Genomic DNA, 16,163 nt, shown 5'->3' with positions numbered 1-16,163 from the left:
TTGTGTACCTTTTTTCATTTCTCGTGTGTATTTATTTTATATAACATAGTATTACTGCAACGTTGAGGAAGAGCTTGCAAGCAAGCAAGCATTTTACTATACTGTTTACACCTGCTGTAGTCTGTGCAACTGACATTAAGGTCTGAAAGGCATGAAGATTATGATCACTTGCCCAAAAATGTAAAGTAGCTATTGTTACCAACACACGGGGGAGGAACCAGGAAGACCATTCTAGTGAAAGGGTGTGTATTTTTCAGTGTGATGTTTGAGACATTCTTATGACCTGGGTAGGGCTCCCTTTAAAAGCCCTGTCATCCTTGCATTACTTACAGTACTGCAGTACTACAACAAGCAACTGCATCTACTTACCAACACAACCACATGAGAGACAGCTTCAATGGGTTTTGGTAAGTCAATTAACACTGCTCGTTGCAAGATTTTTGATCAAATTCAGATGCTGAAAAATGTGGATATTGCATTGTCAAGGTAGCCTATGTCATGTTTAGTGACAGAGGGTAATTTAGTACAGTGAATGGGTAATTGGGTGACTTGACTTGTAAAATGGAACATTTTCTTACAAAGGAAAATCATCCTTGTTGTTGTTTGTTCTTCTGTTAAATTAATATGATTTCTGACAGCTTTTATTACTTATGAGCCATTAGAGAAAATATGCAAAGTTGGCCTGTAGTGTATTGCATAGATAACACGTCAGCAAATTATATAGAAATGTACAGATAGGGGCAGATCAGCAAATGTTACAGCTGGACTTGAAGATCTGCTGCTGTCTTTGTACATACAGTATTTGTATACAGGTATACTGTAGTTTACTATAATGTGTTACCTGTGCAATATACAGGCTTACTTTTTTTGGGGGGGGGGGGGGGGCTGTTTTCATCACTAATCTTCTGCCATGTTGCACTTGAATTATTGTCATAGGTTCCTCATACCATTTCATACTGGCCCAAGGCTGTCTTTTACATAGAGAACATATTCAATTATAGTCTAATTCCTAAGTCTATGGTCTTTCGCCTATTTGTTTCTGCATTGTTGTAGTGTAGAGGCTTGTAAATAATTACATGGAATATGTTATTGTACTTACCTGCAGTATAGCATGATTACTCTTCATGTGTTCATGGTTATTATTGGCATTGGCCTTGACCGTGACCTTTCCCCGTTGATGTTATCACCCAGAGTTGTACCTGTTCAATGCAACTCTACCAAAGGAAAACCATATTGAATTACGTGTGGGCATTCCTTGTCAAGTTACTACATATTTTTGGCGACGAGGGTAATACTTGATCGGTATGTACAGGGCAATGTGCTAGCTAGCTAAGAAACAGACTGCGTATGTACACCGGGGAGACCATACCATTGCTGGGGCTCTGGTGGTGGACATTGCATACAACAGCCAGGAAGCGAGAGCACGGCTCCTGGTGGTAAAAGGCCTAGTTTACTAGTGCGTGACTAGCTCACCAAAATAAAACTGAACTGGGGTGAGATAAAACACACACGAGTGACTGAGGATGTCACTTAAAAGTACCCTGAGATTTTCAAAAGATTAACTGGACACACTGCAGGGCACTGCAGTTAAGCTGTTCGTGGATCCTCAGGCCGAGCCCCACTTTTTCAAGCCCAGGACAGTGCCATACGCCATGAAAAAGAAAGTTGAGGATGAGTTGGAGCGGCTGCAGGAAACAAACATCATTACTCCCATTCAGTTCTCCCGCTTGTGAGCTCCAATCGTTCCCGTTCTGAAAAGTGATGGCACGGTGCGTATATCAAATCAAATTAATTTATATAGCCCTTCTTACATCAGCTGATATATCAAAGTGCTGTACAGAAACCCAGACTAAAACCCCAAACAGCAAGCAATGCAGGTGTAGAAGCACGGTGGCTAGGAAAAACCAAGAATATGTGTGGACTACAACCTAACCATCAACAGGGCCTCTAAGCTGGATGCTTACCCACTGCCGGGGGTGGAGGGCCTGTTTGCGATGCTTGCTGGAGGCAAGACGTTCTCAGAGCTTGACATGAGTCACGCCTACCAACAGCTCACATCTACTGCGTCCGGACATCAAAGCACGGGTGGAACGGAAGCAGGAGAAACAAAAAGAGAGACATGACCACCACGCAAGGGAGAGAACGTTAAAACCCAATGACACGGTCTGCATCCGCAACTTCACAAGCAGCCAACATTGGTTTCCAGGTACCATTCTTTGTCAGAGTGGCCCAGTCTCCTTCGTGGTCAAACTGACTGATGGTCTAGTCATAAGCAGACACCAGGACCACATTTGCCTGCTCTATGACAAAGAAAATTCCACGTTTTCAGACGGAACAAGTGCGGGTGGTAGTATACAAGTGGAAACCCCACAGGAAACAGTATTTGAGAAACAGAGCATTCAGTGGTTCCTGCAGAGGGTGATGGACTTCCTCTCACAAACACCCAACCCGCTCCTGTGCCCTCAGACCCAGCTCCACTGGGACCCGACTTACCTGTGTCTTGTGACACACCAGGAGTACAGCGCAGATCACAGCGTAGTCGCAAGCCTCCTGAAAGACTAACTCTGTAGTTGAGACTGAGAGCCTTGTGGTGTTAGTGTTTGTTTGGAACAGCAGACTTAGTTGAAAATAAATAAGGACTGTCATTTTCTGTTTGTTTACATTTACAGTAACACTAGTAGAAGTTCTAAAGTGTTGAAAAGAAAACACTGATGTGGTTTACTTGTTAATCTTATGTTCTTTTCTCACAGGATGATTGAAATTAAGGGGGAGAAGTGTTATAGTGTGGACACTACATAAATAATTACATAGAATATGTTATTGTACTTACCTGCAGTATAGCATGATTACTATTCATGTGGCTGTATCACTTTGCTGTGTGTGTTTGTACATGGCTGTGCGCCTTTTATTAGGTTGAAAGTAAAGGAAAGTAATATTGCGTTGCGTGTGGGCATTCCTTGTCAAGTTACTACATGTATGGTGATAGGCTACAAGAGTTTTCTCTATCGAGTGATCTAAACTAGCCCAACTGACAGTCTGTATCTGTAAGTTGCTGTCAGGCATAAATGTGACAAACATTGGGCAAGACAACGTCAAACACAGAAACAGACACCCACACTAAAATACTTTTTTTTTTCTTTCTAAATGTGGATTTTGGCGAAAGGATCATTCATTTTCAAATGAAAAATATAAATATAGTATCTATATATTTATACATTTCTTTCTTTCTTGAAGACGTTGGTAAAGTAGAGCTCCACTGTGAGAAGAACAACACAGCCCACAACACCAATGACATCTCAGTGAACAGACTGATAGTCAGGAGAGGCCAGTCCTTCCTGGTCACCTTTGACTTTCATGGCCCCTTCAGATCCACAACAGACTTACTGGAGCTGACGGTGGAGACAGGTGAGTTAGAATAGAAAATAGAATAACTTTATTTATCTCTGCTATTTATTAGTGCTGTTTGTATTAGTTTCCCAGACTCAGATTATGCTAGTCCTGGACTAAAACACTAGGATGAATCTAGGCTAGGGCAGGGAAACCGGCCCTATGTTAGTCCCCTTTGACAAGACAGACACATGCAGTAATAAAGAGATAAAAACTAATCCTTGTATGTGTTGTAGATGGCTGAGTTGGGGTCCATTCAATCTTATCTAAAGACTGAATTGCACCACTGACAGGATTTGAGATACCTCCACTTGTACTGTATATGTACTCCTGACATCAAAGTTATGCTGTCAGAAAATATTGAATCAAATACACAGTGTACAAAACATTAGGAACACCTGCTATTTCCATGACATAGACTGACCAGGTGAATCCAGATGAAAGTTATGATCCCTTATTGAATCCACTTCAATCTGTGTAGATGAAAGGGAGGAGACGGGTTAAAGAAGGATTTTTAAGCCTTGAGACAACTGAGACATGGATTGTGTATGTGTGCCATTCAGAGGTGGAATAGATTTAAGTGCCTTTGAACAGGGTATGGTAGTAGGTGCCAAGCGCACCAGTTTGAGTGTGTCAAGAACTGCAATGCGGCTGGGTTTTTCACACTCAACAGTTTCCCATGTGTTTCAAGAATGGTTCACCACCCAAAGGACATCCACAACAGTGAGAAGCATTGGCGTTAACATGGACCAGAATCCCTGAGGAACTCTTTCGACACCATGTAGTGTTCATGCCCCGACGAATTGAGGCTGTTCTGAGGGCAAATGGGGACAACTCAATATTAGGAAGGTGTTCCTAATTTTTTGTACTCCCAGTGTATAGTTCATCACTGTTTCTGAAAGTTTTCATCAATTTAATTCCTACTGAACACAACCCACAACATTCTCCCTTCTCCATCCAGGGCCCCAGCCTTCAGAGGCATTGGGGACCAGGTCAGTGTTCGGGCTACCTGAAGGCCGTGGGAAGGGTTCCTCCTGGAAGGTCAAGGTTCACCAGGGCTCAGTGCTCCCGGTGGGTTCAATCACCCTGGACATCACCAGCCCAGCAGACGCCCCAGTGGGAGAGTACAGCCTGTCTGTAAAGACCAGCGCCACTGCCTCAGTGGGCAGCAGCCTTGGCAAGCTCCTTCTGCTGTTTAATCCCTGGTGCCAAGGTAAAGACAATTCAATTCAAAACAACTTCATTATCCCTCATGGGGAATTCTGGGACATATAATGAAGTATAAAGCATTCCTAAAAATGTTAACTAGAACTGTGATAAATTAATCTTTTTAATCACATAAAGGACAACAAATGTGGTGAATGATTCAATACAGCCATGGTAATACAGTCATTATTTGATACAGTATCCAGGGGGTGTCAAATGCTGCATTCCTGAATGTTCTTATCAGTTTAAAATCTGGAAATGGCTAACTTTACCGAGATTGTTGTAACCCATGTCTCTGTATGGGTTGGAAAAAACGCCTCATAACTGTTTTGGGACATAATAGGACACACAGATACAAACAATGGGCCACAACATCCAGAGCCACATTATATGAATAACAATCTGTGGTTATGAATGCTGTTCTCTAATATCAAAGTGGTTGCATTGCTGTTTAAACCATGTGATGAGTTCATTGGTAGCACAGCCAATTAGCACAGCCTGGTAGCACAGCCAATTAGCACAGCCTGGTAGCACAGCTTGGTAGCACAGCCTGGTAGCACAGCCTATTAGCACAGCTTGGTAGCACGGCCTATTAGCACGGCCTATTAGCACATCTTTGTAGCACAGCCTATTAGCACAGCTTGGTAGCACAGCCTGGTATCACAGCCTATTAGCACTGCTTGGTAGCACAACCTATTAGCACAGCCTGGTAGCACAGCCTATTAGCATGGCTTGGTAGCACAACTTGGTAGCACAGCTTGGTAACACTTCCTGGTAACAGCTTGGTAGCACAGCCTATTAGCACAGCTTGGTAGCACAGCCTGGTAGTACATCTTGGTAACACTTCCTGGTAACAGCCTGCTATCATCCTGATAATACAGTCTGGTACAGTCTGGTAACATCCTGGTAACATCCTGGTAACATCCTGGTTCCACAGCTTGGTAACTCTACATTCTAGCATGGGAGACAGTGGTCATAACACAGTAACAGCATGGCAACGTGTTAAAGTAACTCGCAATTAAAACATTGTCCAGATACCCTTTCATTTAATAATAACAAATAACAATGTCTTTTTTATTTATCCTTTATTTAACCATTCAAGTCAGTGGAACAAATTCTTATAATTGATGTTTTAAAACGTCTGTATTTTGTTGCGGTCTGTAGAGGACTGGGTGCATCTACCTGAGGAGGAGGAGAGGCAGGAGTATGTGATGAGAGAACAAGGCCTGGTGTACAAAGGTTCTGAAAAATACATAGGCTCTATGGCGTGGAACTTCGGACAGGTACACAGAACAAACAAAACAGTATTGTACCGTTGAAAAGTACTAGCTAGCTGCTCATAACATATAGGGCTTGTTTCCTGGATACAGATTAAATATATTCCTCAACTAAAAGGCAAACTCAATGAGAGAATCTCCATCCAAAAGTATTTTTACTCTGGAGAAGTCCAGGACTAATCTTTTGTCCAGGAAACCAACCTCAAGTGTCACACATTATCTTAGTCGACATGATTAGCTAGAGTCCTGTGTTGTTCCATTGGTAAAGCATGGCTCTTGCAACTCAAGGGTTGTGGGTTTCGATTACCGCTGGAGACCAATACTTACATTGTAAATCGCTCTGGATAAGAGCGTCTGTTAAATGACTAAATTGTAAGTTAGTATAGACAAGACATTTTAGAAATGGTTGTAGGTTGCTAGCTAACCTGCCCTAATGTATTGTTTCTCCAGTTTGAAGACGATATAGTGGACATTTGCCTGAAGCTGCTTGACGTGAATCCCAAGTGTTTGAGTGACCCCGCCAAGGACTTCTCTGCTCGTTGTAACCCCATCTATGTCAGTAGGGTGGTCAGTGCCATGGTAAGATTGGAGATCTGACCCACACTAGTGACAACATTATTGAACAGTAAACAGGTTTCCATCCAACCGTTTTATGCGAGTAAAGTACATGTCAGATAAAACATTTTATGACATTTCATGAAAGTGCTGATGGAAAATGTGTCAGTCAACTTTACGAAGGTTGACAAAACAAAAAGCGCTAGACAAGGTGGGATGTTTTTGAGTCGGCAAAATTAACTATGAGAGAAATGTTGGTGGAAATGCTTTTATGCACAAATATCGATTTAATAACCATCATATTGAAGTAAACTTGGAATCACGCAATGACATCTTGTGTGGCTAAACCAACTATGAAATTTCACATTTCGGCCAAAAAAACTATTTTGATAAAAAATGTATGTTTACGTTGAAATGCTGCTCCTGTGAAGTAGTGACGTGCGACATACACCTAGTTTCTTGAAACGAGTCACAATGAATTTAACCTCTCTGATCTGCCCATCCCGGATCCGGGATCGTAATCATAGCCTCAAACGAATTAGCATAACTTAGCGGACATAAATACCCCTAGAAACTTTTCCTATTCATGAAAATCGCAAATATTCAAACACAAGCTAAGCCTTTTGTTAATCACACTGTCATCTCAGATTTTCAAAATGTACGTTACAGCCAACACTAGACAAGCATTTGTGTAAGTTTATCATAGCATAATGCTATGCTAGGCTCTGCTGGCAGCAGGCAACATTTTCACGAAAATAAGAAAAGCAACCAAATTAAATCATTTACCTTTGAAGAACTTCGGCTGTTTTCACTCAGGAGACTCCCAGTTAGATAGCAAATGTTCAATTTTTCCAAAAATGTTTTTTTTTTTTTTTTTGTAGGCTTGGCTAAGAAATTGACCGGAAAATGCTACCACTACAACGCCAAACTTTTTTCAAAATTAGCTACATAATATCAACAGAAACACGGCAAATGTTGTTTAGGATCCATCCTCAAGGTGTTTTTAACATATATATTCGATAATATATCTGTCGAGGCAATTGGTTTCTCATAAGAAGCGATTAGAAAAATGGCTACCTCAGTATTTTACGCAAGATTTTCTGCGGGAGCTCATTCGTAGCTCATTCACAGCCATATAAGGAGTGATTGGCATGAGGCGGTTTCAAAAAATGCGGCACTTCCTGGTTGGATTTTTATCTGGGTTTCGCCTGTAACATCAGTTCTGTGGCACTCACAGACAATATCTTTGCAGTTTTGGAAACGTCAGAGTGTTTTCTTTCCAAAGCCGTCAATTATATGCATAGTCAAGCATCTTTTCGTGACAAAATATCTTGTTTAAAACGGGAATGTATTTCATCCAAAAATTAAAATAGAGCCCCCTAATGCTGAGCAAAATGTCATCACACACAGCCTTTTATCTGAAAAACAATTTGATAGAAACACATCTCTGGTGGGAAAATGTGCACATATTATTTTTAGGATTTTAGAATATTCGCCTAAAAATATGGTCGCCAATTGGATGGAAATTCTAGCTAGTGACAACAGTATTGTTGTAACAGTGAAGGCTGGGGCCCAGATTAAATCTAGTCCTGGACTAAAAATAACTTTCCACACTGAACATGCTTTTTAGTCCAAGGCTATGCTCAATCTAGATCCAGGAAAGCAACTACATTTTAGATTGTACAAAAACACATTCACTCAGCCAAATGACAGTTCTGGAATCTAATTTGAACATTATTTTCCTTGCCCAGATCAACGCTAACGATGACAGAGGTGTCCTGATGGGGCGGTGGGATGGTCAATACGATGGTGGCATGTCCCCCACTCACTGGAACGGCAGTGTGGAGGTACTAAGGAGGTGGCTCAAATATGGTGGTAATCCAGTAAAGTATGGCCAGTGTTGGGTGTTCGCCGCTGTAATGTGCACAGGTAGGATATAACTGTCCAATCTCTCTTCAATTATTATTTTAGTCAATCAATCAATACAATGTTATTTAAATAGCACTGACTATTGCATGCGCTCAGACCCAGGGCTGTGATTGGTTTTTGAGAGGGATGGCAAGATTACCCACCATTTGTGTCCCATTCACCTCTGACCAGAGGAGAGAGGCTGATGTCAATACCTTTGATGTGTTTATTTTAGTTAACAAATATGCTTTGAACATGTTGTTTTAGTTAACCAGTATGCCTGAAATGTATTTCCATGTCAGTACTGAGGTGTTTGGGAATCCCATGTCGAGTGGTTACAAACTTCCAGTCAGCCCACGACACTGACAAAAACCTGACAATTGACGACTTCTTCTCCGACTATGGAGTCAGACCCAAAAAGAGCCCCGACAGTGTATGGTAAGTGTAACGTGAGGTAATTGTGGCTACGTATGAAGAGTGATGCCAATAGCATGAAGTTTTGAAGACTGGTGTTTCTGCTCAGGAACTACCATGTGTGGGTGGAGGCCTGGATGACACGGCCCGATCTCTCAGCAGGCTCCTTATACGATGGCTGGCAGGCTGTGGACCCCACCCCCCAGGAGAAAAGCACTGGTACGGTCCAACTTCCATCTCATCTCACTCCATCTTACATAATAACACAGGTTGTATGTATTGTATGTTGTGTTATTGTGCAGATGGTTCTGAGTTCGTGTCCTGGGTCTGGGAGACATGAAGGGAACTCCCTGTTATACGCTCATGTTGTTTTCTCTTCCCCTCCCCCAGGTGTTTACTGCTGCGGCCCTGCTCCAGTCAAGGCCATACTGCAGGGTCACGTTGACCTCAAATACGATGTGCCCTTTGTCTTCGCCGAAGTCAACGCCGACCGTGTAACCTGGATGGTGTTCGCTGACGGCTCCAAGAAAAATATCTTCACGGACAGTGTGTCCGTAGGCCAGAACATCAGCACCAAGGCAGTGGGCAGCGACAAGAGAGTGGACATCACGGCCAACTATAAACATGCAGAGGGTTGGTATTGAATGAACCGAGAGTCTGACTATATCAAGATTGAACTGTTATCAGTTGATTTCAGAAATAATGCAGCGTTACAAGGGTTATGCCTATCATAAGGGTATAAGTGTATTTTATATATTTCAGAACTACGGTTGGTCTGGGAAAAAGTTCTGTACTTTTTTCAGAGATGAGTAGGAAAGGTGCTGTGTCCACTTGTCACGATAATTCTCCCAGGTGAGTGAGAGCAACTGCTTGAGTCACCAGGTACTCATCCAAAATGTCACATTTCAAACAGGCACGGAAAAGGAGAGAGCTGTGTACAGTCAAGCTGTGAAAAAAGTCAACATACCCGAAGAGAATTCAAATGGGATCCATGACGACAAACCTGGCGTTTCCATGAAGATCGTGGAGCTGACCAAGCCGGTCAGTGGCAAAGACATTGACCTCGAGCTGGTACTGAACAGCAACGACAGTGAAACTCGGACACTAGTGATCAATGTCAATGTTCAGGCCATGAGATACAACGGGATCCCATCCTCCCAGATACAGACCGAATTGAAAGAACAGAAGCTCCTTCCCAAGCAAGGTAGAGTGAAAATGTTTCAAACTCTTTCCATGAGTAGGCCTACAATGTTTAACTAACACAGTAGTGCACACTGGGAGGCATTTCCATTAAAGAACAAAGAGAACTGAAACACTTAATTTAACAAAACCAGGAGCGCATTGCAGCGATTCAGCTTCATAATTCTTTGTCAACATCCTTGGTGTGACACATACAGTGGGGAGAACAAGTATTTGATACACTGTCGATTTTGCAGGTTTCCCTACTTACAAAGCATGTAGAGGTCTGTAATTTTTATCATATCATCACTTCAACTGTGAGAGACGGAATCTAAAATCAAAAATCCAGAAAAACGACATTGTATGATTAAGTAATTAATTTGCATTTTATTGCATGACATAAGTATTTGATACATCAGAAAAGCAGAACTTAATATTTGGTACAGAAACCTTTGTTTGCAATTACAGAGATCATACGTTTCCTGTAGTTCTTGACCAGGTTTGCACACACTGCAGCAGGGATTTTGGCCCACTCCTCCATACAGACCTTCTCCAGATCCTTCAGGTTTCGGGGCTGTTGCTGGGCAATACGGACTTTCAGCTCCCTCCAAAGATTTTCTATTGGGTTCAGGTCTGGAGACTGGCTAGGCCACTCCAGGACCTTGAGGAGCCACTCCTTAGTTGCCCTGGCTGTGAGTTTCGGGTCGTTGTCATGCTGGAAGACCCTGCCATGACCCATCTTCAATGCTCTTACTGAGGGAAGGAGGTTGTTGGCAAAGATCTTTCGATACATGGCCCCATCCATCCTCCCCTCAATACGGTGCAGTCGTCCTGTCCCCTTTGCAGAAAAGCATCCCCAAAGAACGATGTTTCCACCTCCATGCTTCACGGTTGGGATGGTGCTCTTGGGGTTGTACTCAACCTTCTTCTTCCTCCAAACATGGCGAGTGGAGTTTAGACCAAAAAGCTCGATTTTTGTCTCATCAGACCACATGACCTTCTCCCATTCCACCACTGGATCATCCAGTTGGTCATTGACAAAATTCAGACGGGCCTGGACATGCGCTGGCTTGAGCAGGGGGACCTTGCGTGCGCTGCAGGATTTTAATCCATGATGGCGTAGTGTGTTACTAATGCTTTTCTTTGAGACTGTGGTCCCAGCTCTCTTCAGGTCATTGACCAGGTCCTGCCGTGTAGTTCTGGGGTGATCCCTCACCTTCCTCATGATCATTGATGCCCCACGAGGTGAGACCTTGCATGGAGCCCCAGACCGAGGGTGACTGACCGTCATCTTGAACTTCTTCCATTTTCTAATAATTGCACCAACAGTTGTTGCCTTCTCACCAAGCTGCTTGCCTATTGTCCTGTAGCCCATCCCAGCCTTGTGCAGGTCTACAATTTATCCCTGATGTCCTTACATAGCTCTCTGGTCTTGGCCATTGTGGAGAGGTTGGAGTCTGTTATATTGAGTGTGTGGACAGGTGTCTTTTATACAGTTAATGAGTTCAAACAGGTGCAGTTAATACAGGTAATGAGAGGAGAACAGGAGGGCTTCTTAAAGAAAAACTAACAGGTCTGTGAGAACCGGAATTCTTACTGGTTGGTAGGTGATCAAATACTTATGTCATGCAATAAAATGCAAATGAATTACTTAAAAATCATACAATGTGATGTTCTGGATTTTTGTTTTAGATTCCGTCTCTCACAGTTGAAGTGTACCTATGACAAAAAAATTACAGACCTCTACATGCTTTGTAAGTAGGAAAACCTGCAAAATCGGCAGTGTATCAAATACTTGTTCTCCCCACTGTATATCAATCTCAATGATTGATTTAGACAAGGTGGTGTGTTTCGAGAGTGCATATAGTTAGAGTTTAACTGGTCAATTTAACAAAGCCGTAAAGTCTCATGTATAGCTGTCGTAGTGTTGTAGCAAATTGACTGACACTAACTCTTATGGCTGTCAGGTTGCTAATGTTGTACTGAGGATGATACAGAATGTTAGGGTTGCTAATGTTGTACTGAGGATGATACAGAATGTTAGGGTTGGTAACGTTGTACTGAGGATGATACAGAATGTTAGGGTTGCTACTGTTGTACTGAGGACACCACAGAACGTTTGCATTTGTGATACCTTGACAATCAAATGCATTGTCTCTGTTGGCAGATCTGACTATACCCATCCACATCCCCTTCTCTGTGTATGGGGAGAAAATGCGGGAGAGCAACAGCATCAAGGTTTCGGCTGTGGTCACAGACAAGGACAAGAGTGGGGCAGTGTACATCACTGAGAAAGACCTTGTGCCAGAGAGCCCTTCGCTCACCATCAAAGTGAGCATATTCCCAACATTGTCATTCTGTCAGATCCTTAAGCCACTCCAAAAACCCACTTAGAACAGCTCAACTTTCTCTGAGTAACATTCATTGGGGTCATTAGTAAACAAGCCCCGATTGTCTTTACATATTCTTGGGTTATCATTTAAATTTATAGGTGGCAAACACACTAGTTTTTTAAACGTTTTTTAAATAACTGACTTGCCTGGTTAAATAAAGGTAAGAACAAATTCTTATTTTCAATGACGGCCTAGGAACAGTGGGTTTAACTGCCTGTTCAGGGGCAGAACGACCTTGTCAGCTCGGGGGTTTGAACTTGCAACCTTCCGGTTCCTAGTCCAACTCTCTAACCACTAGGCTACCCTGTGAATAAACGTGTTGTGAAGATAAAAATGTAAAGTGTTAGATTGTCATCTGAACAGTTGATCTATTAAATACAATGCCAATATCAGTAACAGCCATTAAACTGGAGATGGGGTTTATTCAGTGTGATAGTTCCAATATAATATACTATTTAACAAATGCTTTTATTTGAATGTGTGTTCTCTTTTAGGTCATTGGATCTGAATTGCAGTATAGTGACATGACGGCAGAGGTTGTGTTTGAGAACCCTCTATCCGAAGGTCTAAGAGACTGCTTCATAACAGTGACCGGCAGTGGCTTGCTGACTGAAACAATAGAAGCCAGGTAGGCCCTGACATTTCTCTGATGTCTTACAAGCAAGGTTTCAGTTTGTCATAACCTGAATCCATCCCACTGTGCAAAAACTGGTTGAATCAACATTGTTTCCATGTAATTTCAACCCAAAAAATCAATGTGATGATGTTGAATGAACATGGAAAACTGATTGGATTTACAAAAAGTCAACTTTTAACCTTTTTTCTTGATTTCTAATTCACATTAGTTGATAACTCAACCAAATGTACATCAAACTAGACTTTGAACTGACGTCTGTGGTCAGTGAAATGTGTCCAGATTTGAATCCTGGATGTGGACCCAGTTTTTGCCAAGTGGGATGGATTCAGGATTTATGACAAACCGAAACTTTGCTCTTCAAGTTGGCAATTTAGCTCTTAATCTCAGCAACCAAGACCTAAAATCTAAGGTAATTGTGTAAAATGCTTGATTAGGTTCTAGGGGATTTTTTTTTTGAAAAAAGATAATAATGAGACTAGTGAAGTCACCAGCCCCCTAAATGGAAACTCTCAGCCAAGCCCCCCTTCTGAAAACTTTCAGCTTGAAATCATTGTCTGAAATCATTGCTTGAAACGCACACACACACTTTCAGCACCACCTCCACCCAATCCTGATATTCCAGATATCTAGTGAGGACACCAAAGCACCGGAACTACGGTTCCTTGTTAGTTATGGCATCACAGTCTTTTGACAGATGATTCAATACAATTTATGTTACGTAGTCTGTCCACAAGAGATTATTTAGCTCTTGGCTAAACTAGAAAGTACACGCATTCATGGGCTGTTCATGTGGTTAAAGCTTTGAGGTTTTCCATCTGAAATATTTTACATTACCTTGTGTGTTGAAGTTTAGAGATCTAAAGCTTCCTTGAGGTATAATTTTTTTTCACGTGTCTCCTCAGAATGCCTTTGCTAAAACAAGGGCATCGACTACGTGTGAAGATGCCCTTCACTCCATACAGACCCGGTCCTAAGAAGCTAGTGGCCGGCTTCAACTGTGATCAATTCAGGGACATTAAGGCAAGCTGCAATGTGTACATCAAACCCTTCACCAGTGTTGTCCCCCCACTGCCGTAGATAGTAAAGCCCTCGTGAGAATTACTCTAATAACTTAAATAAGTTCATCAATTTATACCGTATTTTCCTGTTATATCCTATATCAGCCTTTCTTAAAGTATGGGTCGCGACCCTGACCTGATAATGGTGGGTCGTGACGTGTCAGAGTAAATGTATCAATATTTCATATATGTCACGTGTCAATACTTCACAGGAGAGGGATTTGAACATAAGCATTTTTTTTTTATCAGTGTCTGGTTTTTTTTGGTCTGAAATGCCTTCTGGAACATGTGAACTTTCATGTTCCTTAATAACAAATGTGTTTCCATCTATAAATACTAATAAAATTGTGAAATTACGAGCCTAGTTGGTTAAGCCACTGAAAAAGGCAGGAATCTTCTCGCTAGCCAAGATTGGCTGAGATAATGTAATGGCTGGATATGCCGAGACATGAGTTCGAATTGGTCTGCCATGTAGCACGCTTCTGTCCATAACATGAGCTGGTCAGTATGTGTTGCTCTCCACTTTCTAGAGGAGCTAGTTTTCAAATCAGTGGAATGCCCGGTGGAATTAGAATACTTTCCGAAGGCACTGAATATTTTCAGATATTATTAATTCCTAATTTAGTCAGAAATTCGCTTTGATTGCAAGTGAAATAAGTTCTGCAATTTATACTGTATTTACCAATTTATATGCGTACTGTTAGCTATGATCTATGTAGTAATATAATTCGTATCTCAGAACCACTTGCATTGCTAGTTATAGCCTAATGTTAGCTAGCTAGCTAACATTGAACCTGGTTGGTTCTACTACCCTGCAGGTTCATGTAGGGTAGTAACGTTATGAGTTGAGATTATGGTTTAATTGTTTAGCTAAATAGCTAGACTCCACTATTCAAGTAAACATTCCACTATACCTTCTGGATCCTGTGCATGTGACAAATGTTGGTTTTATTTGATATAGTATGTGTTTACCAGAGACGGTAATGTGAAGAACATGACCTGCACCAGAGTCAAATTAGGATTTAACGTTAGGTCAATGGGACCGTGTCCAAGTTGTAACATTCTCTGGTAGAATGTCCTGCTTCTATTTCATCACACTCACAACCATAAGCTATTTTCTAGTTCTGCTATTTTTGAAACCCAGGCTGTTGATGTCATGCAGCCTGTAGTTTTTGTGTTCATACTTTTTCATAACACCAATGACAAGTTTAATGTCGGACGAAAATATATATATTTTTTATTTATTTATTTTACTAGGCAAGTCAGTTAAGAACAAATTCTTACTTTCAATGACAGCCTAGGAACAGTGGGTTAACTGCCTGTTCAGGGGCAGAACGACAGATTTGTACCTTGTCAGCTCGGGTTTGAACTTGCACCCTTCTGGTTACTAGTCCAACGCTCTAACCACTAGGCTACCACTAGGCTACCCTGCTGCTCCAATGATATCGCTGCGACAACTGTTGATACACGTAGTATAAACCAGCCTTTAATCTTGAAATCTTTGGTTGTTTAGTACATGGCCTCACATGTGAATCCTTAAAGAGATAGGTGGGACTAAGGCTTAAGAGGGTGTGAACAATGCTGAATGGGTGGAGACAAAGAAGAGCTCCTCAATAGTAGTACTGAGGAGGGTCATTTTCTCAAAAGTGTACATCTTACTGTATACATTATTGTTGACTGGTGTGGCTTCTTAATGCATTTTAAATTGTCAAATAAAATCAAATGCATAACTTGCATAAATATCCTGATGAACTTATTGTTCTTTCAGAATTCAAGTCTGTCACTCAAAGAAAGATTTCCAAACAGGCTTATGCCACTGTTAGCATATGGCTGTATTTCCCATTAAAATACAAAGCATCTGGCTGTATGTCCCATTAAAATACAAAGCATCTGGCTGTATGTCCCACTAAAATACAAAGCATCTGGCTGTATGTCCCATTAAAATACAAAGCATCTGGCTGTATGTCCCACTAAAATACAAAGCATCTGGCTGTATGTCCCATTAAAATACAAAGCATCTGGCTGTATGTCCCACTAAAATACAAAGCATCTGGCTGTATGTCCCACTAAAATACAAAGCATCTGTTCAGGTCTCTTCACACACCTCTTTGTTTTCATTCACCTCATACACACGTACCTACACTGCCAC

At 41.7% G+C, this 16,163-nt stretch overlaps 1 protein-coding gene across 1 annotated transcript; it reads left to right on the top strand.

The window, feature by feature from the left end:
- The first annotated feature begins 274 nt into the window (after window positions 1-274).
- LOC109891447 (protein-glutamine gamma-glutamyltransferase 2) lies at window positions 275-15,758 on the top strand. Its single transcript, XM_020484001.2, has 13 exons — window positions 275-407; window positions 3,235-3,405; window positions 4,349-4,600; window positions 5,758-5,876; window positions 6,321-6,449; window positions 8,177-8,354; window positions 8,636-8,771; window positions 8,857-8,966; window positions 9,138-9,380; window positions 9,661-9,951; window positions 12,094-12,257; window positions 12,814-12,947; window positions 13,859-15,758. Exons 1-13 carry the CDS (start codon window positions 398-400, stop codon window positions 14,031-14,033), a joined length of 2,112 nt encoding a protein of 703 aa, XP_020339590.2. The 5' UTR covers window positions 275-397; the 3' UTR covers window positions 14,034-15,758.
- The last annotated feature ends 405 nt before the right edge of the window (window positions 15,759-16,163 follow it).

This window comes from Oncorhynchus kisutch, linkage group LG5, assembly GCF_002021735.2.
Source record: "Oncorhynchus kisutch isolate 150728-3 linkage group LG5, Okis_V2, whole genome shotgun sequence".
Lineage (NCBI taxonomy): Eukaryota > Metazoa > Chordata > Actinopteri > Salmoniformes > Salmonidae > Oncorhynchus > Oncorhynchus kisutch.
This window is presented reverse-complemented; position numbering and strand designations above follow the sequence as displayed.